Raw genomic sequence first — 21,842 nt, 5'->3', positions numbered from 1 at the left:
CTTGAACTGTCAGGTCACACAACCCTAATCAACTCCTGCTTGACTCGATGATACAAGTTCCAGAGTTGAACTTGATGATATGGGTATCAGAGTGAAAAGGGGCATTTTGGTAATTTACTACATATTACAAAGCATACTCGTCCATATTGCTGGACTCATTATTAGTCATGCATTTGCTTTTCCTAGCTCTTTGAGGAAAATATAAAATCAACATGCATCTCGTAATCTCATCCAAGGGGGCATAACGGTAATTTTTATGACATAGATTTTGAAGTCCAAAAATGTATTTTGGAGTCCTAAACATGTATATTTTAACCACCTAAGGTAAGAAATGCTCACATGCTAGCTTGTGCTTAAGATACCTATAATTACTACTTGCCTAAAGTTCGTGTGGCTACTTACTTGGATGATGTGTGCCTTCTCGAGCTAGCTTTTCTACGTGTTAAATTTTTTGCTCTGGTATGTCTTAATTCAAGTAAAATTAGGGTTAGTATCATTGAAGCGAAAAATAGCCCATCAGAGGTTGAACGGGGTAAAAAGAAAGACTCACACGCTGCACACGCACCCAGATAGGCATGTTCACCACCCCTTTGCCTGACACGTGTCCTCCCTTCATCCGTTTGTGCAATCAATTTTACAGAATCGTTTAGTTTTGCGATTTCTTCCTATATTTTTTCAATTTTCATAGTTTCTCATTCAAAACCCGAATCAACTTTGTTCCTTCGCCAAAGTTAGAGTTATAATCCATTTTTACAAATGTTTTTTCTTGTAATTTATAATCAACTACATGAGAAAATAAATATGTTCAAAGATGGTCAAGAAAAAATTGGGTACTTAATTTCTCAATGGTGCTCGGGTGATACAAATTCTCCACTCCTTAAAAATTTTTGTCCCAAAAGTTGCTTGCGCTTGATTTCTGCAGTAGGACATCCTCTCGTTTGTTTTCTTGCTTGAGTTGTTACATTGTCTTGATGGTAATTCTACCGAATTGTGACTACGAACATCCGCCCACTCACTTCTTTTTGTGAATGTTGAAGTTGTGCCAAAACTTAGTCCTCTAGGGAAACTGATATGAACAAGACGTCAATCAAGGAAGATGTGAAGAAAATATTGTTCAAATTATCTTACAATTCATGCTACATTACACCAGAATTAGCTTTACTTTTTCAATTTAGACTTTTGAGACTATATAAAGTCAGGCTTGTTTTTGTAAGAGTAATTAAAAAATGTAGTAAAAAGGCTAAATTTCTTTGAAATCTAGTGGCATGTTTAGACTCATTGATGGTAGATTGATTCAAATCTCAAACAAATGTTCTATCAACATAAAACCAAAGATTAGAATAACTAAATAAAAATTAATTTTAATAAATCACTTGTAAACAAATAATTTTCAGTTTATGCCACATGATTCCAAACATACCCAAAGTCATCCAAACATACCCAAGATAGATATGATAAATGGATACAATTATTAGTTTGAGTTTAAACCGCTACGAAGTTTAAGCAGATGCAATTATACAATGAACCCAAACAGTAGCTTAATCGTCAAGAAAAACTCAACATTACGAGGGCACGAGCCCATTCGTCATAAGGTCGAACGACATGTCTTAGAAAACATGTAGAATATTATTTGAAGAAAATAAAATTGAGCCTGGTAACTTCCAACGACCATTATTAGATTAACAATGGTGGCTAATCTATTAACCATCCTATCTTGATTGTATTATGATGGGTATCAATAGCCAAAGCTGAAGAACAACAGTCATTTCTACAGCTAAGTTATTCAAGAACTAGAGAGAATACCTTTGAATTACTAAACCATTTCATCACGATACATGGATGATGCCTTGTTAATGGTATCTCCCCTCTTATCGAGTTCATCCAAAGCTGCCCACAATTTCGGATCGTCGTAGTCCTTTACGAGGAGGGCAGGCTTTGCTTGCATCAACAAGTGCTCGGGATTTCTCGTCGCTATACCGACGACAGGCATCTCGGCTGCCACTCCAGCTTTGATCCCTGATACAGAATCCTAGCAATGCAAAGCAGTCTAGAGGTTAAATTATGAACACTCTCCTCAAACTATCAGGGAAAAGAAAATGGTAGTTCATAAGAAGGCAGACCTCAAAAATGAAAGTGTGATCCTTCGACACTTTGAGTGCTTCAAGAGCCTTCAAATACGGTTCTGGATGTGGCTTGGCATGCTCACATTCACCACCTATGATAACAGCCTCGAAGAAATCCGTAAGACCAAGCATGGAGATCATGAGCTCGGCATTCGGCCGAGGGGCGTTTGTAACTGCAGCACGTTTTAAACCGCAGTCTTCTATCCATTTCTTCACTTTGTACAAGCCATTCACAGGCTTTAATTGTTCGGTAACCAATCTGTTGCGTTGCGTTAAGTTCTTTGGTTATATTGTCTGATGAGACCTATAAATGTAATCTATGATGTGAAGAGAGAGTTTTACCTCCTAAACATAGCCTCCTTGTCGTCGCAAAATTTCAAACCTCGCTCGTAATCATCAGGGAAAAGTGCTCGGGCAATATCATCGTTATGCTTGCCAGCAACATTTTTAATGAAAAACTCCTCATCTATTGGAACCCCACCATTGAAACCAATCTACAAATCATATCATCATCTGTTACTGTGAGATCCCACGTCGGTAGGGGAGGAGGACGAAATATTCTTTATAAGGGTGTGGAAACATCTACCTAACAGACGCGTTTTAAAAAACCCGTGGAAAAATCCAAAGAGAATGTATTCTTTCAATTGCTCAATAAATGTTTGGCTTCTCATTTGTGGCTCATAGCATGATTAAAATAGAACTAACCTCTTGAAGCATTTCACGGAAGGCATAGTAATGGAGCGGATCCGAATCACACAATGTTCCATCGACATCAAATAGAACTGCTTGCACGGGAGCGAGCTCGGCGAGAGGGCATTTCCTGGCTCCACACAATGCAAGCAATAAGAAAAACAGAACAGAACAGACAACAAACCAAATCATTATCCATTAAAGCAGTGGAAAACTAGAAAGGAGCCTGGTTAACTTTGGTAGTCTTGTGTTTGACTGGAGACTTGGGATGAACAACACTTTGATCTCGAGCTCGAGTTTCTTTTAATACAAACTGTTTTAGCTTAAATTATCATGTCAGTCCCCGAGATTCGTGTTTCATTTTAGTTTGGTTCCTATGGTTTTAAATGTTTCCATTTAGCCCACACGTTTGGTTAAATCTTCAAAACATCATTGCATTCCTAAGTTCTTAATATATTTTTTTACCGGGTACCTTTAGGCCAAACCTACCGCTAATAGATATTGTCCTCTTTGGGAGAGGTTTTTACACCCTGATAAAGAATGCTTCGTTCTCCTCCCCAACCTATATGAGATCTCATAATCCACCCCCTTTTGGGCCCAGCGTCCTCGCTGACATTCATTCCTTTCTCCAATCGATGTGAGACCCCCAAATCCACCCCACTTCGGGTCCCTGTGTCCTTGCTGGCACACCGCCTCGTGTTCACCCTCCTTTGGGGCTCAGCCTCCTCGTTGACACATCGTCCAGTGTCTAGTTCTGATACCATTTGTAACATCCCAAGCCCACCGCTAACCGATGTTGTCCTCTTTGAGCTTTCCCTCAAGGTTTTTAAAACCTTGCCGGCTAGGGAGAGGTTTTCACACCCTAATCAATACATAGCTCGATAATATTTCGTTCTCCTACCTAACCATGCATATCTTCAAACTTTTGGGGTGTACACAAAAACAATCATGTTTAAGCAGCTAGCTCTTTTGTTTTAAATTGGAGTAGGGATATAACAGGATGTGCTCCATGAAACTTCGGTAGAATACCAGAAATTTATAGCCCCACAGTGATTTAAAATAAAATACCAAATTCATTTTCACCAATTCCAAAAGAAGAATCGCAGGATCATGAAGAATCGTCGCAAGAATGCATAGACAATTCATTGAAAATCAGATCAAATAAGAAAAACAGATCTAAACGCAGGAATGAGTAAAAAAATAAAATAAAATAAAAAAGCCCAAATCGCAACAACCACCACCACCATCACAATGCATCAGAAAATTGCACAAGGTTCAGATTGACAACCACCGAAGAAATCAAAAGAAAAACGAAATGAAAAACAAAAAGGCATTGAGTCAACAAAGAAGTTCCCTGCAAATTTACCTGTGGACAGAATTTTCGTCTTGTGGAGCCGTCATGGTCGGCAGAGATGGATGAAGAGATACAAAAAGGTTGGTCGGATTAGGGAAATTTGCGTGTGCTTGGAAATGGGTATTGAGAACCTGCGAAAATGGAAGTGGGTGTTGGAGGAGCAGAGGGAAAACGCAGATTTATAAAGGCGGGGGAGGAGGTTGAGGCCGAGATTCCACGAGGAGGAAAAAAACAACCATTATATTTTTCCAGATTGAATCTGGTTATTATTATTTGTAGTAAATGAATATAATTTCCAGGAAAATGGTAAGGCTGGTGAGCTTTTGGAGAAAAAGTAAAGGTTCAATGACATGAGCCAAGTCGAGCAGCAGCCTTCACGCTCAACCACGTACTTTTCACCTACCTTCCCCTCCCCACACGTCTCTCTCCCCGTTATAATATACACATGTAATAATAACCCAACTTCTAGAAATAATACACATCTAAAACTAGTGACACCAAATTAAGATAATCAAGTAGATGACTCTACTATCGACTTGGTTGAACGAATTGTGTTATGTATGATGACGTGTGCTTCGTGGCCCTATTTATGATATGTGATGCTATGCTATGTCATGTTATTCTATGATAAGCTATGTTTTGATGGGATCATTTTATATTGTATAATATTGTTATGAAATAGATAATCTATGATCTATAAACGCCTATAGATCATGTCATGGAAGTTATGCTATGTGTGAAAGATGGTATAGGAATTATGTAAGTTCACATACTTATTATGTTATAGATAAATGGAGATTTGTCTTAAATCATACATCATGTTATGATTATAAGCAGGGACCTCATGTATAATTGTGTGTCATATTGATCGCTTGTGGATGTATATAATAAAATAATGTAAAATTCATAAGATGAAGTGCCAGTATACACTATCACAAGTAGCAAGTAATAAATAAATTATCGATTCCACAAGCAACCTATCTTTTTGGTTAATTTTATAGCGGAAAATTTAGTGAGTTTTTAGGTAACATTCAAATGGTTGTTGGTGATTTTAATTACTTAAACAAAACTAAAACAGAGTGCACTACTGTCGAAAAATAGAAAATGATGAGACAATCAACTATAATGAAGAAGGTTCGACTAAGAGAAATTAAACAAGATAAGTTGTTGAGTTTTGTGATAGATTTTAGTTTCTTTTAATAGATTCTCAAGCCCACTTCTGACGGTCATGAATGGTATTATTTCCATAATCGTTGTAATTTCTATTAACAAAGCTCTAGGGGAAGAATTATTCTTAATCCTTCCATTACTGTTCAAGTCTCCTTGCTATGAAACTAGAGTATTTAAGAGGATTTCATTGTTCCCTCTCTTCTCCCGAATAAGAGAACAACTATGTAGGTAAAGTAGCTAATTAAACACACATGTAAATCATTAACCATAACTCTTTAATAAACTAAAATCATACCGTCAACATACTTAAACTATATAAAACTCTCTCACCTTCCCTATAGAATTTAGCTCTCCATACAAACTGAATTAAACAAAGGAATCCGCATCTTCATCATGTAAAATTGATGGAATAAAAAAAGAGAATAAGGAAATAGAGAGTTATCCCGGTTTGTTGCCGTTCGTCAATGGAAGTTCCCTTCTCTTGAGCTCTCACATCCACCTCTTTGCCCTAATCAATCCTTGTTGGTCTCCATTCGTCAACGGAACAATCCTTGCTGGTCTTCTTTTCCTTTTGTTATCATGCTGGATTAGGGTTTTCTTTTCTTCTTCTCCTCTGGTTTCACAGCAGTTCACTGCAGCAGAGGCTGTTGTGTAATTCGATTTTTCTCCCAAAGTGTGCTTCCTTGGTCTTCTTTTTTCTTTTATATTGAGCATGGGTTCCTTTAAGGCTAAAAAAAGAATAAGTTGTACACATAGGATGTTTCTCATTGGGTAATGAATGACCCACTTATACTGATATGGATTTAAAATTTTCATGTTATCTCCATTTATTTCCAGATTTGCTACTCCCTCATGGTTCACCATAAATGTCTGAAATTTTACCACATAACTCAACTAAATGTACAATGAAAATCGATTTATGTCAAATCATATTTTTTTTATGTTGGACCGCAATAAATGATTTCATGCTCACTGAGTAGAATAAATAAGGTAAATAATGAGAAAATGGTGAATAAGAGTGTCATGAAAAGACTTGATATGACTCTACTTTTAAAGAGTTATCACATATGCATCGCAATACTTCCCCAATATGATGAGTACGAACGCATATGATATGACTTATGATTTTCAACACTTATGTTCGTCATGATGTTATGTTTGTCCTTTCCTTTTGTGGTGTTCGACAAGAGTCTGTTAGAGTGCTAGCCTGACGAGTCAAGCCCATGGGTGTGCACGCCCGGTGGTGAGCCCATGCTTGCACGCGAGAGGAAGAAAATTAGTTAACATGTTGTAGGTTAATTGATGTCCTTAGGTGAATTAAATTAGTTAACATGTTGTAACATGCAACTCCTTATGTGGAACTGAAATTTAAAGAGTAGAATCTGGCTAGCACCCATGCGACCTAGGGCAACTTAGTAAGTGGTTCTACTATTGAACACGCACGAGCTTGATTAGAGGAATTAAATGTCGTATGAATGACACGTACCTTGTGGCCCCCGTATATGTCATATTTTGTGATGTTATAGTGTATAATGCGTGATATGTTATGTGACGATTTCTGCTATGATATGAATTATACTATGATATGAATTATACTATCATATGATTATACTACGTTGTGATATGAATGTTATATGATACATGAACCTCCCTATGGTATGTCACATCTATTATGTAAGAATGTACACACTATGCCTATGAGATATTAATAAGTCATGTATGTTAACCATGAAAGATATATCCCGTGTACATATGTCATATCTCATAGGAATGCTATGTAATGAAAAGAATGGAGGTATGATTTGCATCATGAGTATATACCATGACTTGAAATTAAGGGACCTCATACATTTATATGTCATGTGCATCGGAATACTTCCCGGTATGATTATTAGGGACACATACACCACGATATTAGGTACGCCATGATATTGGGCATGCTTCTTTCTCTCTGTGACTTTCGGTAGCGTGAGCTTAGCTAGTCCATAGTCAGGCCTAGGGTACGTATACAAGTCTATCTAATGGGTCCATGTGTGTGTACGTGAGCCGTGTGTAGAGAATTATTACACATCTAACCATGCCTGTACTAATCCATAATGTTTTATGAAAAGATAGGTTCCACTAATTGCATGTGATTGCATTTTCCGACCCCAACAATAGAGTTACTTACTAAGTACTTTAATTACTCAAGCCGCATGCTACTTCTTTTTTAGGTAAAGGTAAATGATGTCAGGGTAGTCTCATTTGCCTTTAATGTTGTAGTCCTTAGGCTAGATCAAGGCATTTCCATTATTTTTAAATTCTTGTTATTTCAATTTCATTGTTTGTAGATATCATTGTTGATTTAATAATTTTATGAACAACATTTTAGTAAATCATTTTTTAAGGATTTCTTTTTTTAGTAGTTAGGTCATGCATGTACTTGCAATCTTATTTTGAGTGGGAAAGTATGTTCGTTACATGACCTATGATATGTTATTTCATGTTCTAGTTTTTTCCTTTGGTTGTACTTGCATGAATGTGTGCAAGCCTAGAGTTTCCAAGAACGGTATTTACTTAATAGACCTACATGCATGTGCGTTGGTTGATTTTAGGTTCCACTAGACATAAAACACAAGTGTATTTATGGATCGCAATACTAAGATCACTTACTGATTATTTTTTAAATAATTCTTCTATCCACAATAATTTTTCAAATAAAGCTACTAGACATATGCACGGTTGATGGATTCTACGGGCTATGGAATGAAGCTCTTTAAGATAGTTTCTACATTCATCATGTTTTTCATTACTAGGAGAAGGGTCTCGAAGCTTATTTTTTATGTTGATTTCTTTAGGAACATTTTAGGATTGTTATGAAATATTTTTTAGGTAACGACTCTAGATTTATATTTAACCTAAAGTTGCTACTATATACATATCATGCGAAAATACTTCATTCAAAACTTTATTATAAAAACATAAACTTTGGTCTTTAAATAAAAATAATAAACATGAAAAATAATATAAAGTATATCACGTCCTATACTAACCATATGCTACTAAATGGAAATGCAAACTAACCTATACTAATCTATACTAACTTATAGTATATTAAATTCAAATTTGCAAACTACCCAAGCATGTGTCACTGTCTCCTAGGTTAAGATGCCGCCATTAGTCGTGTTGGATCGGTATGGCAACCCTAGAGGGGGGGTGAATAGGGTTTTAACGATAAAAGTGTTTAAACTTGATTAATTTTTCTAATGATAAAACTTTTTACAAATAAGTAGAAGATGATAATTACTAAAGCAAAATAATTCAAGTCAAAACAATAATCAAGTAGAACATGCAATAAACATAATAATAATCTTGAAATTAAATAGGAAAGAGTTAGAGAAAATGACACCGTAGTTTTATAGTGGTTCGGTCAAACTCGACCTACTCCACTCCCCAAGCGCCTCTTGGGAATTTGAATAAAGAACTTTTCCGACTCTTTCCACGGATCAGAGCCAAACCGGTACACCGCTCTTTTTACGAGTTCAAGAGCAAACTCAATCCTTTCAACGACGCAGGATCAAACCGATACAAGTATTTGAGTTTGACAATAACACACCACAACTCTCTCAAAGAGTAGATTTACAATTTGGGATACTGACAACTATTTCCTCACAATATAATAATAATCCCTCTCAAGAATAAGATGAAAAGAAATAAACTTGTAAGCTTGGAGAGAGCAATAAACAATGGAGACTTTGAACAAATGAGGATTGAAGAATGTATGTAAGTTGTATATCTATTAAAAATGTGGGGAAGATGAGTTTATATAGAGGAGAAAAGTGGCAAAATGTAGGATTGAATATTGACCATTGGATTGTGTTAGGAATAATGGAAGGTGGAGATTAAAAGTAATTAAGTAAGAAAATTTTCTAAATTCATTTATTTCAAAATTTTAATATAATAGTAATATAATATAATAATAATAAAAAGTTATGTGAGTAACGGTAAAATGTAATTCAAAATTTATTATAAATATAATAATATAATAATAATAAAAATGATGTGAGTAACTACCAAAATTTTAAAATATAATAATATAATAATATAATATAGTAATAATAAAATTCGATGTGAGTAACGGTTATATTCAAATTTATATTTGTAAAAATAATTTTATTTAGAAATGTAATAATAAGAAAAACTCCACCATGTGTTACTCTTCCAATATTATAAATGTCATACTTTGATATATTTTGATTTGTCCATCATTTTGATTTTGTTGCCACATCATCACGTCGGGTATGTTGTCTCGACTCTAATTTCTTCGTTTTAGCTCTGATTTGAGTAATTGAAAAGTTGTTGTAATCGTTATTCCCGACCTTATACTGTGGACAGTTCAAAAAACTGAAAATAGTTAATAATTAAAAGTAGGTTTGTTATCATCAAAACATCAATAATTAATTCATTGAAATTAATTAATGTGAGATCAAGGGCCAATAAGCCAACAAGTCGTACATGAGAGTTTTACCTTTACCTGAAAAATAAGAATATCAGTCTATATTCCTAAACCAGTTATCCTAAACGGGTAATTGATGTCATATCTGACAGAAAAATGACATTAGAACGACGTCGGAAGGAGAGAGGGAAAATATCGACTGCAACCCGTCGTGCCTGTAGCGATCCAATAACCACGTCGGCCCATTCTGCCTGCAGCAGCCTACAACGCCTGCAAGCCGCACGTCTGCATCAGCTAACATGAACTCGTGCTTCGACTCAAGAAGGGATTGCGGCATGTCCCTCTCCCTTGGTGACACGTGTCACGCCTACAAGTAGACACTCCCTCGACTCCATCAGCTTAAATGGCTCGACTCGGTACACTTAGCTCCGCTGCTCGAAAAGCGGCTCCTTGTCTCAGTAAAGGACAAAAATTACATTTTTTTACCATTTCAACCCTCTTGAAGCTGATTTTGACCCTAACTAAGGCAATTAAGGCCAACACGATACTCTATTTCACAATTTCAAGTTGAAATGAAATTAGAATTGTGAAATACCCGATTAAGAAACGATACCCGATGACAATGGGAGCAACTTCGAGAAACGAAAGCTTAGCAAACTTGAAATTAGGGAAACACCAACTAAGCCCAAATAAGCCCAAACAAGTGGCCTTACTATAGGATAGGTTAAACCATTGTTTGATGTATGACGACACATGCCTTTTATGCTTTATGTTTAGGGTTTAGGGTCTTTTATGCTTTATATTTATGATGCCTTTTATGCTTTTGTGGCTCCCACACGTGTCTTTTATGCTTTATGGTTATGATGCCTTAATGATGATTTATGATGTATGACGTATGATGCATGATGTATGATAACATGTATGAATTATATGATGACATCTTATGATGTTTACGATGATTATGATATGTTTATGATGATGTTGACTGATGATGATAAGGCATGTTAATATGATGATGTAGGATGATGTTATTTCCTTAATGTGACGTTATTTTCCGTATTAAGTTGAGAAGCATGTTGTGAACATCATACTACATTATGACGATAATTTTGCCTTGGATACAACCCTAGATAATGTTAATGATGATGATAAGATGAAAGTTAATGCACATGTATTACTGATAGTAATATAAAGATGAAACTAGGATTGTGTCATAAAAATGTTTTAAAGAAGAGAAACCATACGGACCTCATGCATTGTTATGCGTACATAAACATCGGGATACTTCTCCTTTTACGATGATGATAATAATCATGTCGCGCATGACACTCACAGGTCTTCTGACCTCCGAACATAGCTACGGACAGTTAGCTCGACTATGATGAGTCTAGGGGAGGTGCAAATCGTCTAGGGATTCATGTTCACACGTTTGGGTCGGTGTAGTTAAGTACTGCACATCCAATTTAGTCCGAACTGGAGGTCACCCCTAGGATGTTTTAACGATAGGTCCCTAGAGCATAATTTGCATGTGTTTGCACTTTTACGGCCCCTATAGTGAAGTTACTTACTGAGTATTCTTCGAAATACTCAGACCGTGTAATACATCAATTTTTCCGTGTAATACATCAATTTTTAGGTAAAGGCAAGACGTCCTTGTACGACTGACGACGACATTGCAATCAGAGACCATGACATGTGTATAAGCTAGTAAAATATTTAAATTTCTAGACTTACCATGTTTTAAATTATATATACAAGCTTAGGTTAAGATGACGGTAGCGATTTTAGGTAGCAAAAATCTAGGGTAGTTACAATATACATTGGGAAGGGCATGACCGAGATGGGAATGAGAATTTCTTTTTTCGGGGACCAAGAATTTTTTTTTTTTTTTTTTTATAGTTGTTACATTTTGCAAGTATTTCCGATTGAATCAGTGGGGACGAGAATTCCAGCGTCGCACATTTTCCGATGACCAAGCAAACTTTTTTTTTTTTTTTTTAGTCGTTAGGTTTTACAAGTAATTCCGCTTGAATCAAATATGATAGACATTCATATAGTAACATTCTTATACTTAATATAAAAAAAATATAATAATAAATAATAATAATAATTAAAAAAAAGAAAGTCGATGGGTGTTTTTCTAAATATGCTTATAAGACTTTGCTTCAAGTAAGATGAGATTTCAAGTGAGATGAAATTTATTTATTTTTGGATGATTACAAATTTTGGATAAATAATAATCTGGAATGGTAGCATATCATTAATATATTTTAAAACTTTTTATAGAGTTACATTATAATTATGATAAAGTGTGAAAGTTGCCGCTCTTGAAATGCCTTAGGAAATAATAGAAATGAATTGATTGTATTCCAAACCAGAGATTCCTTGAGATGCTGATTTAAAGAATAATCAGAACTCACTCCTCGCTCCTCACCCTCGTATCAATCACATAAATGCAGCAGAAAAACGCTAAACGCTAATGCCATACAAATTCAACCATAGCCACACCCACTACCACTGATTCCATTCTCAAATCCATATGAACAACACTTCTTCCTTTCAGAATATTCTCACTTTAACAACAATTGATGTTCCATTTATAAACTCTCCATCTAAGAATAGAAGATATAGTTACAATCTGATAAAATTTACCCACATAACCTATATATAACTATGCACCTTATAAAACTGTAGAAATCAAGTAAATCGACCCATTTAACCTTAACACATACCTTATATTTTGGTCGGGTCATCGCTTCACTCCCTTGTCCAACGAAGACGTGTCATGTAAGAAAAATATTAACATCATCTGGCAGTGACAAATACAGTCTGGGAAACTTGATCAAACCATAGAAATTAAGATTCAAAACTTTAAGGCTAAGGATTATATTAAAACCAAAATGTAAGAACTAAAATGGTAATTTAACCCATAATTTATGTAGTAAGAAAGATAACTTAATGTAATGATGTTTATGAAAAAAAAACTACAGCTCCTTTCACACTACCCTCGGAATCTCGATGAGAATTACCACATAAAATGTAATATTTGAAAGGAAAAAAAAAAAAAAAAAAACCCTCAATAGCTATTAAGGATGAACATACAATTATAAGAGAACATGACCTTGAACAGATGTGTGATATATTGCTGCAGGAAATATCCATCCTTTCATGTTACATATCAGACACAGACCAAAGATATGCTTCCCTTTCTGTAGCTCGTTTCTCGTTCATCTTTTTGAACATTTGCTTCTCGAATCCTAAATGGAAGAGCAATTAAACAACATAAGAACGTTGCTGCAAGATCAGAACACAGACTCAACAATTGCGTTTGTTGTTTTTCAAGCACATTTAACAACAAATGAAGGACCAAACTGAAACAAAACATACATGCAATGGCACTTCATGTTGAGTCAAATTTCTTAAAGATGTTGGTTCAGTGAGTGATTTTGAAACAATAAAAAGGTAGAGTAAAATTTGAAACTTTCAAAAGTTTAAGATGATATAGTTCAAGAAAAAGAATTATAATTTAACCATTCTATTCTTTCATATACTAAGCAAGGGTAATGAACTAACCGTTACTACGATCGACTCCATCCCAATGCCTTCCTGGTCTTATACCATATCGATTAGGTGCTGCATCCAATCCTCTTTTTAGCCAGCTGTGCGGTGGAATGTCCTGAGGAATAATGAACCCTGATTCCTTCATCTTCTCGCTGTCTCCTAGATCAGGAAGAGCCATTTCGGATTGCCTTTTCTGCAAGATGTGCGATGCAAAAGGTCAAACCAAATGTCCATTCTTAAACTTCAACTCATTTTAGGATTTTGATTAATTACCTTCACCAAATGTGCCATAGGATCACCCCATCTCAGTCTCTCTCTCAACATTGAGTCGAGCTCAGCATCATTCCTGAAAATGATTTTGGCAGTCATTAAAGGGCCTTCTAATCTTCATAAAAGTACAACAAAATTTAAACTTCGATTCAACTTTCAATAATGCCAGACATTAGGACATCTCTGATAATAATGAATCTTAAAAACAAGGAAATAGAAGGTAAGACAATAAAGATTATAAAATTGGCGAGTATATACAATCATAACCCATTCAGCTTGTAGCTAATAGAAGCATAGGGATAATACCTAAATCTTCCCTGCATTGTTCCAATCTTATCAGATGTACTCAAAGGAGCACGGATAAAAATAAATTCAGGAGTACTCAGCTTACCTTGACCGTGCAAACGGTCTATCCTTCTCAAGTTCTAATTCCATTTGTTCAGCTTCTGCTTCTCGTTTTTGAGCCAAGCCCTTTCCCCATTCCAATTTTATCTCCTGAAAAGGAAGAACATCATCACAAGCAGTGACAATGAGATTTGATAAAAGCATAGGTGAATAAGAACTTTATCCTTAGAAGGATGAAGCTAAAATGAAATTTGACCAAATAACAATGTATTATAATAACTATTCAAATTACCTTTGGCTTTTCTTCTATTTTCCCTCTCGATTTTAAGAATTCCTCCTTTGAAATGCGATCCCCTGTAATTTTTGTAAGCGTGAGGTAGATCATATCACATAATGCAAAATTTTCTACATGGTACAGAAAGGTGAGATTTCAATTGCCCAACCTTTAATCTTGTCACGATAGATTGGCTCCGCATTACTACTTGCTGAAGGATTCATCTCCTTAAACCTAGAAGAACAAAAATGGTCATTTCACAATTCGTAAATCCATATACATAACCACACAACACATAAGGACGTATCACCATACTTCTCAAAGAAAAAAGAAATAGTCTAAATTTAAATACAAAAAAATAAAAATCATGGATCTCAAGAAAACCAATATCATTGAAACAGAACACAATGCAGCTGTGTTGTATTCAACCAACAGGCTTGATTAAATTCCTTGAACTTAGCCAAAAGTCATGCTTCTGGTGTGCTTCATCAAATTCTTCTATGCAATTACTATAGTAATGTAATTAATTTTAGTTAAAAGGCACCTTTCTGGGAATGTTTTAGAGTTTTCACACTTCGCCTAAGTTGTATTTCCAAGTTCTCATAATTGGAAAATGATGTTTTTGATGACTACCCTACTAAATAACAGCAGTAGTTTTCAGAGTTGTACCTCGCAAACATAGAAGGGTTGGCTGATCCTAAATTTCACAAAATGAACAATAAAATAAATACTGAGAGGTCACTAGGCTGAATGGCTTTAAAGAACAAGTTTCTCTGATCATTGCAACAGGCACTTAATGAGAGTTTGAAGCCAGGGTCAACAGCAAACCATAGTCTTTCCATCATGAAGCATAAATAGACATGGGACCGACTTATAGGACATCATATAGGGAAATATGGACAAGCCCCACAAAAAAGTGATCCAAATTCCAAAACATGTTCATCCCTTAAAATTTTAACTTTTGGGCACTTGTATGTTGTGGTCATAGGGCGTCCTATATCATTCACAACTAACCATCCAGTTTTCTTATCAAAATTGCAGACTAATTAGGATGGATGAATATTTCATAGTCAGAACTCAGAGGTGACTATTTAAACCAGAATATTTTAAGAGAAAATGATGTATAATTCCTGCCATCACAAGAACATTGTTACCTCGTCCAGTCCTCTTTATTAGTTTTAGACACTTCTTCCCCAAACTCTTGCTGAGTAAGCAAACCAGTCTTGCGCGGCTGTTTAAAGGAGACTGAAACAGGCGGCACTTTTTGCTGTTTCCGTTGTGGAGAAAGATCTGGTGGTGATTCTTGTGACGCATCAGTAACATGATTTTGTGAATTATTCTTTGTAAGTAATCGATCCCCCCTCACATCTACCCTATGGTTCCTTGGAGGTGAAAGATACGATCCACGTGATACATAAGCATCCTCGGCATAGTTTGAAGTTCTGCGTCGAGGAGGAGAAAGGTCAGATAACCCCGCAGCCTTGTGGTTGACCCCTAAATTTGATTTAGATGCCTGCCTATCAACTCTACGAGGGGGTGACATATCAGATTGTGGAGAAAATGTTTGTGTAGGTTTTCCATCAGGTTCAGGTGATGGAGTATGGTACCGCTTCCTTCGCTGTCGTGGAGGTGATAGATCAATATCTTCTTGTGCATGATCCAAATGTCCTGAGTCAGCTCCTTGTAAGTGTGTGCCTCTATAAACATTCTGCTTACGTGGTGGAGATGAGTCAGAACTTGGATAAGTAGAGCTTGTGGGCTTTTCATCATGCTCAAGTGAGCTAGGATGTTTCCTCTGCCTCCTCCGTGGAGGTGAAATATCTTCAGCTTCTTCACCAGGAGGCTTCAACTCGTGGGATGGAGAAGGTGTATCATTTCGAGCTCTAGTTCTACGTGGTGGAGATATGTCAGAGCTCACAACGTTAGAATTTGCAGGGTTTGGAGGGAGTGAAACCCAACCACTTCCATCTTCACTTATGGAATTATATGGGCGCTTGGCTTTTACCTCTTCAAGTCTCCTCATTCGCTTAACCTCAATATCTTCATCAACTTGGGGTTCCTCATCTGCATTACAGGTGAACAAGGATGTAAAAACGACAGCCAAGATTTCCCTAGAACAAAATATACAGATTCATAAATCACACTAATACTTCACCAGTCGAATTATGAGCACTATCCTCTTCAATAACTATTTGTTTCTGCCAGACAGGATCTTCATCCACGACTAGAACACCTAAAGCATTTGGTTTGGTTGCTGTTGCTGTCCTCTTTTTTTTCTTCTTCTTCTTCTTGTCCTCATCAGTGTTAGTTTCGTAGCGCTTAAGATATTCCTTGAGAGACTTCAATTTTTCAGACATGGTTCAATCTCTACAAAATTGCACATGATAATCAATCAAGTCCAAGTATATGATACCAAAATAAATAAAGCACTTAAGAGTCCATATACTTCAAAAAGAATATATTTATACAAAAAGATATCACAGGGACGATATGTCAAAGTAGCATAAAATTATATTTTGTGAATGACTGAGCTTCCATTGATTTAAGAAAAAAAAAAGAAGCCCACAAAAGATGGAGACAACTTAAAGGAAGGACCTCCAAATCAACCAAATAAGACTCAACAGATAGTTACAAAACAGCTTAACCACTTAAGCCGACAAAGAAAGACACAATAAATCTAACAAGAACTCAAACATCACTTGAAAACCCCTCAAGCCCTCTAAAGACTTTGGTATTCCTCTCCCTCCAAAAACAAAATAGAGCACACCTGTACCTGCTAAAAAAACCATACTTCTCATGAAAATGAGGATGTAAAAGGAAGTCCTTGATCTTCTCTCTACAACTCCTATATCTAGCAATGGTGAAGCTAAACTCCTAAAAAAAAATAACTACAAACACTATGGGCAAGATCACAGCTTAGAGGATATCATCAAGATCCCAACTTCCCGCCTACAAAATATGCAATAAGGTCTGCAAATTAGGTCACTTCCTTGAAACCCAAGCCAAGATGTTAACCACTTCTGTGGAAAACCTGACACACAAAACACTTAATCTTGTTTGAAATTTTCACCTTCCAGAACGAGACAAAGACGCCACTTGAGGGAGAGGGATTGACCAAGTAAAGAAAGAAAGATTTACGAAGGATGCCTTCCAATGAACAAGGACTTCAAAGACGAACATCAGTATCCCAAGACTATGAAAAAAAACTCCCCAGTCAATGAGAGAAGGTCAATAACATTTGACGATTCCCTAATAGACAGCATGGCGGAACCCCAAAACTGGCGAAGGAAAAGGTCATAGAGTTAGGGCAACACATCTACCACTGAATGGCTTCTCGTTGAAGATAAATGAAACAAACGAGGGAAATGAGATTAGAGGATTCTACCCAACCCTTTAGCCAAAAATGTCTCTACCATCCCCCATTGGAAACTAGACAAATTGATTAAAAAATAAAAAATAAAAAATAAAAAACAGAAACCCCTCACCATACCTTTCCAAGGGGATTTGGAAAGTGCCTTTAGCCGACCTCCAATCCACTTAGAGGGGGTGACTCTTATTTTCGCACAACAACCTTATGCCAAAAGGTGTTAGACTCAAGAAGGAAACACCAAAACCATTTAACCAGGAATGCACTGTGTTATTGTAACGGCCCAAACCCACCGCTAGCATACATTGACCTCTTTGAGCTTTTCCTTTCGGGCTTTGCCTCAAGGTTTTTAAAAACGCATCTGTTAGGGAGAGGTTTCCACACTCTTATAAAGGGTGTTTCGTTCTCCTCCCCAACCGATGTGGGATATCAAGTTATGGGAACTTAAACTTCCTATTTCCAAAGCCTCCTCATCTACTGGTTTTGTCACCATCTTCCACTTGACTAAATGCAACCCTAAACCCTTCTCAATTCCTCCCCAAATAAAACCCCTCATAAGCGATTCCAAGGACTTCCCCACTGACACGAAAATCCTAAAAAGGGACAAGTAATAGCTTGAGATACCATTCAACATCAACTGAACGAGGGTAGGCCTTCCCTCTTTCAAAAAGAAACACTTCTTGGACGAGAGCCTCCTACAAATCTTACTCATAATCAGATCCTAGAACAAACTGTTCCTAGGGTTATGGCCCAAGGGGAGACCCTAAGTAAGATGAGGGGATGACCCAACATCACACCCAACCAAGGCAGCCCAACTATTCAACTTAACAATATCAAAATTCATACCCAACTAGGCCAAACAAGTAACCTCTACTATATTTTGTTCTATGAAACTTAGTATAATATTAAATCTTAGGTTCGTGGACACCATAACTTAAGCTCGTTCTCTCAAAGCCTTTTATTAGTTACATTGGCCTCTATTAACCACTAGGAAAAATAATTAAGATAAATTTGTTTGATAAGAAACAAAGGAGAAAAATAATTAAGATTAAAAAAAATGAAATTCTATGATTTAGAAAATAGAAGATGGGAAATTAGACTCTTGAAATTTGCACAAACCAAAATAAAATCAAATAATGGAACTATTAAAGTACAAGAGCAGATAATCCATAAGATAGTAAAAGAATTGCAAAGAAAATGCCCAGAACGTCCAGACTGGCCTTTCCCAAGCCCACCCAGCTCAGGCTATCTATATCTTGACACAATAAGGGAAAAACTTTTGTGTCAAGTTTACCCCTTCATTGTAAATTGTGTACCCTTTTGTCTTAATTTCAGAACATGGAAGAAAAATAATACACATTCCTGGAATACGAAAGACAAGTAATCCACAGAACACTGTTTAATTTCCATTTAACTGAACAATTACGCCTAACCAATTATTTAAAAAAATGTAAGTCTAGGCTCATGTTTTAAATCAGGATTGAGCTTCGCACATTCATATTCCAACCATGTCTGGATTCATGCTCTTATTTTCATAAATTCGAAGTATCATTGATTGTTGCATTGCTTAATTGGGGGAACGGATTTCAATTTTCAAAACAAGAGAAAATTATTCTCTTCTCCCGACTATAATCTACAAATATACTAAAATAAATAGGGTTAAAGTTATTCCGTCAATCAATCAAGCTATGAACTAAAAGAGAATTGATGACTGATTGATGTGCAAATCCCAATAGCCAAATAAAAACCAGCTCCAAATTTGCCGCAAGACTGGTTTAATTTTCGTTGCCATTCGGCTATTTAATTAAAAACATTCTTTCATTAGACAAGTTCTAATTTCTATTTTTGAAGAGAAAAGAAAGACAGATGGAGATTGGTAGAATACCTGTAACTACAAGAAAGTAGAAAACCAGGGCAAAAACCCTAGGAAGGAGGCGGCTAGGCGGCACGAGAAGGCTGAAAGATGACGGCGCCGGCACACTGAGCTGCTGAAACGGAAGAGACGCCGCGACGACGAAGAAGTGGCGTGGATCACAGATGGAAGGATTCTCCGTTTCTTTTACGGGGTAAATTTGCGTGCCATTCTCTTAAGAAATGATTCCCCAATTTAAATCTTATATCGTTCATTGTTAATTTTTTTAACTGTGTTGTAAAATATTTTTCAATTTTTATCCATCTATTTATTTGAGATTTATTAAGAAAAATAAAATTAAAAAGAATGGGATTCTTATTTAATGGGTTCTTAAAAGGGAAAAATTATTAAAATAAATTTAACCAATTTAGTTTTCATTTATTAAAAATCGGAATATTAATAATTTGCCTTAAATGTTAGGAGTAATTTATTTAGCCATTCATTTTAATCACTGTCTTCCAATAAATAAATTTAATAAAATCATGTAAACTTTTACTCATTTAATTATAAATATTACATTTTACAAATCAAATATAATTAGCTCACTTCTTCCAACATAAAATACATTTATTTTAATTTATTGTCATTTTTGTTCATTTTTTTCTCAAGCTTTTTATAAATTATTTGAAAATGATGGATAAATAATTAAAAAAAATTATTATATCAAAAAAAATAAATGACAAAAACCAAACCACAAAATCATGGGTTTCCTATTAAAGATGTTTGTATGGGTCAATAATAGACCGAACTTCTAAAATTGATAATATAGAAATATTAAGTTTGAAACTCAAGCAATGGAGCTCCACCCTCTCATTGGATTGAGAGGAACTTAATTTATGGTTTGATTATAAACAAATTGTTCATTAGATAATCAATGTAACTTAAAGTGTAAAATATAATTACTTTGACCCACTTGAAATTACGAATAACTCGTAAATGATTGATTTGTCTATAATGATTATGTTCGTGAACATAACTTGTCCTAAATGCATAAATTATAGTTGGTAGGTCCATAAGATTCACTCGGTAACTCATTAAAATATAGCATCAATTTAAGAAACGACATTAATTTAGGGGGAAAAAATGAAATGTTCAAATAAATATTTAATATTTGAATATTAAGGAGAAAAATATATGTACGCGTGTAAAAAATATTATTTTATATTTTTCTCAACAACTTTTTATAAAGTTTAAATACTAAAGTTCCTTTAAAAATTGACGAATTAAAATAGAATAGATGAAGTTTAAAGAATAAATAAAATCAAACAATTCTAACATAAATTAACAACTCTGAGTAGTTTTTTTTATGACAAGTTACACACTCGACCTTTGCTATTAGAATCCAAACAAGGAATAAAACGTGATATTCGAGTAAACGAGAGGTACATGAATTAACAAAAACCTATCCGAATGAAAGCAAATTTGAAATTAAGATGACTAAAAAAAACTTTTAAAAAAATGAAAATTACTATCTGTATAAACAAATTACACCTTATTTTTTGGTAACTCGATCATATAAACTCCAAAGTTAAACTTATATTGACTGACCTTCTAGAAATTTTTCTAAAATGCATGTGAGTGAAGATAAAACATGCTAATTCGTGATGGTTTGTGTAGATAGTTTGAAATAAGTTAAGAGGGGCAGAAAAATGTGAAACTAGTAGATAAATTTGGATTCGTATATGAAATTTGACCATTTAAACTATAAATAGCAAATTTATATATATTTTATTACATAATCAATTATTAGTCATCATAGTGATTTATTTGACAATAAGCATTGGGCATCTTTATGACGTAATAAATGAAATGGCTATCAATGGGCCCTTGGAAAACAACTCTTTATGTGTCGGCTAACTGTTTTTTCATTCGTTCATTTATTAGTAATAACTTGATACTACACAACCATGTCAAAAAATAATAATAATAATTTAATACCATTTAGCGGGTATAGCCCGAGACATGATCATACATAACATAGAAATCACATTTGAAAAGATTTAAACTATCTCACGACGCTCTAATTTTAATTCATATTCGATCAAAGTTTGTTTCTTTGAGCCGTACCCAAGGTTATATATGCTAAGCCGTTGTTATCTCTCTCTTGCTTGCTTATATAACGTCTCTTTCAAAAATCTCTCTCTACCCTCGTTTTCCAAAACCTTCTTTCAAAACCGAGGCTAGAGGCTTGATCATACGTCGCTTGGTCGTAGGCGACGCAAGAACAAATTGGCTTAGCTCACTTGTCGTTGGAAAGTGAGTGCCGCACAATCGCTAGTCCGCTGCCTTTAAAAATGCGATTGTGTCAAGTGCTTTCGTGAAAGTACACTCTAATTTTGCG

At 35.3% G+C, this 21,842-nt stretch overlaps 2 protein-coding genes across 3 annotated transcripts; both read right to left on the bottom strand.

Annotated features, from left to right (window-relative positions):
• Nucleotides 1-1,649: 1,649 nt before the first annotated feature.
• LOC111498474 (haloacid dehalogenase-like hydrolase domain-containing protein Sgpp) lies at nucleotides 1,650-4,373 on the bottom strand. The gene is made up of 5 exons (XM_023149742.1): nucleotides 4,180-4,373; nucleotides 2,829-2,943; nucleotides 2,466-2,617; nucleotides 2,121-2,382; nucleotides 1,650-2,029 (listed from the first exon to the last, which is right to left on the bottom strand). Exons 1-5 carry the CDS (start codon nucleotides 4,212-4,214, stop codon nucleotides 1,814-1,816), a joined length of 780 nt encoding a protein of 259 aa, XP_023005510.1. The 5' UTR covers nucleotides 4,215-4,373; the 3' UTR covers nucleotides 1,650-1,813.
• An 8,285-nt stretch (nucleotides 4,374-12,658) lies between these two features.
• Nucleotides 12,659-19,672, bottom strand: LOC111498375 (BUD13 homolog). Of its 2 annotated transcripts, none has more exons than XM_023149586.1 (9): nucleotides 19,475-19,672; nucleotides 16,378-16,587; nucleotides 15,377-16,286; nucleotides 14,392-14,456; nucleotides 14,241-14,302; nucleotides 13,995-14,098; nucleotides 13,607-13,679; nucleotides 13,346-13,526; nucleotides 12,659-13,029 (listed from the first exon to the last, which is right to left on the bottom strand). In XM_023149586.1, exons 2-9 carry the CDS (start codon nucleotides 16,577-16,579, stop codon nucleotides 12,944-12,946), a joined length of 1,683 nt encoding a protein of 560 aa, XP_023005354.1. In that variant the 5' UTR covers nucleotides 16,580-16,587; nucleotides 19,475-19,672; the 3' UTR covers nucleotides 12,659-12,943. The 2 variants fall into 2 exon arrangements, with proteins under 2 accessions (XP_023005354.1, XP_023005355.1); XM_023149587.1 differs by lacking the exon at nucleotides 19,475-19,672 and adding an exon at nucleotides 16,996-17,171.
• Nucleotides 19,673-21,842: the final 2,170 nt, after the last annotated feature.

Source organism: Cucurbita maxima, unplaced genomic scaffold (assembly GCF_002738345.1).
Source record: "Cucurbita maxima cultivar Rimu unplaced genomic scaffold, Cmax_1.0 Cma_Scf00025, whole genome shotgun sequence".
NCBI lineage: Eukaryota > Viridiplantae > Streptophyta > Magnoliopsida > Cucurbitales > Cucurbitaceae > Cucurbita > Cucurbita maxima.
Note: the sequence above shows the minus strand (reverse complement) of the source record. Positions and strands in the feature narration are given on the sequence as shown.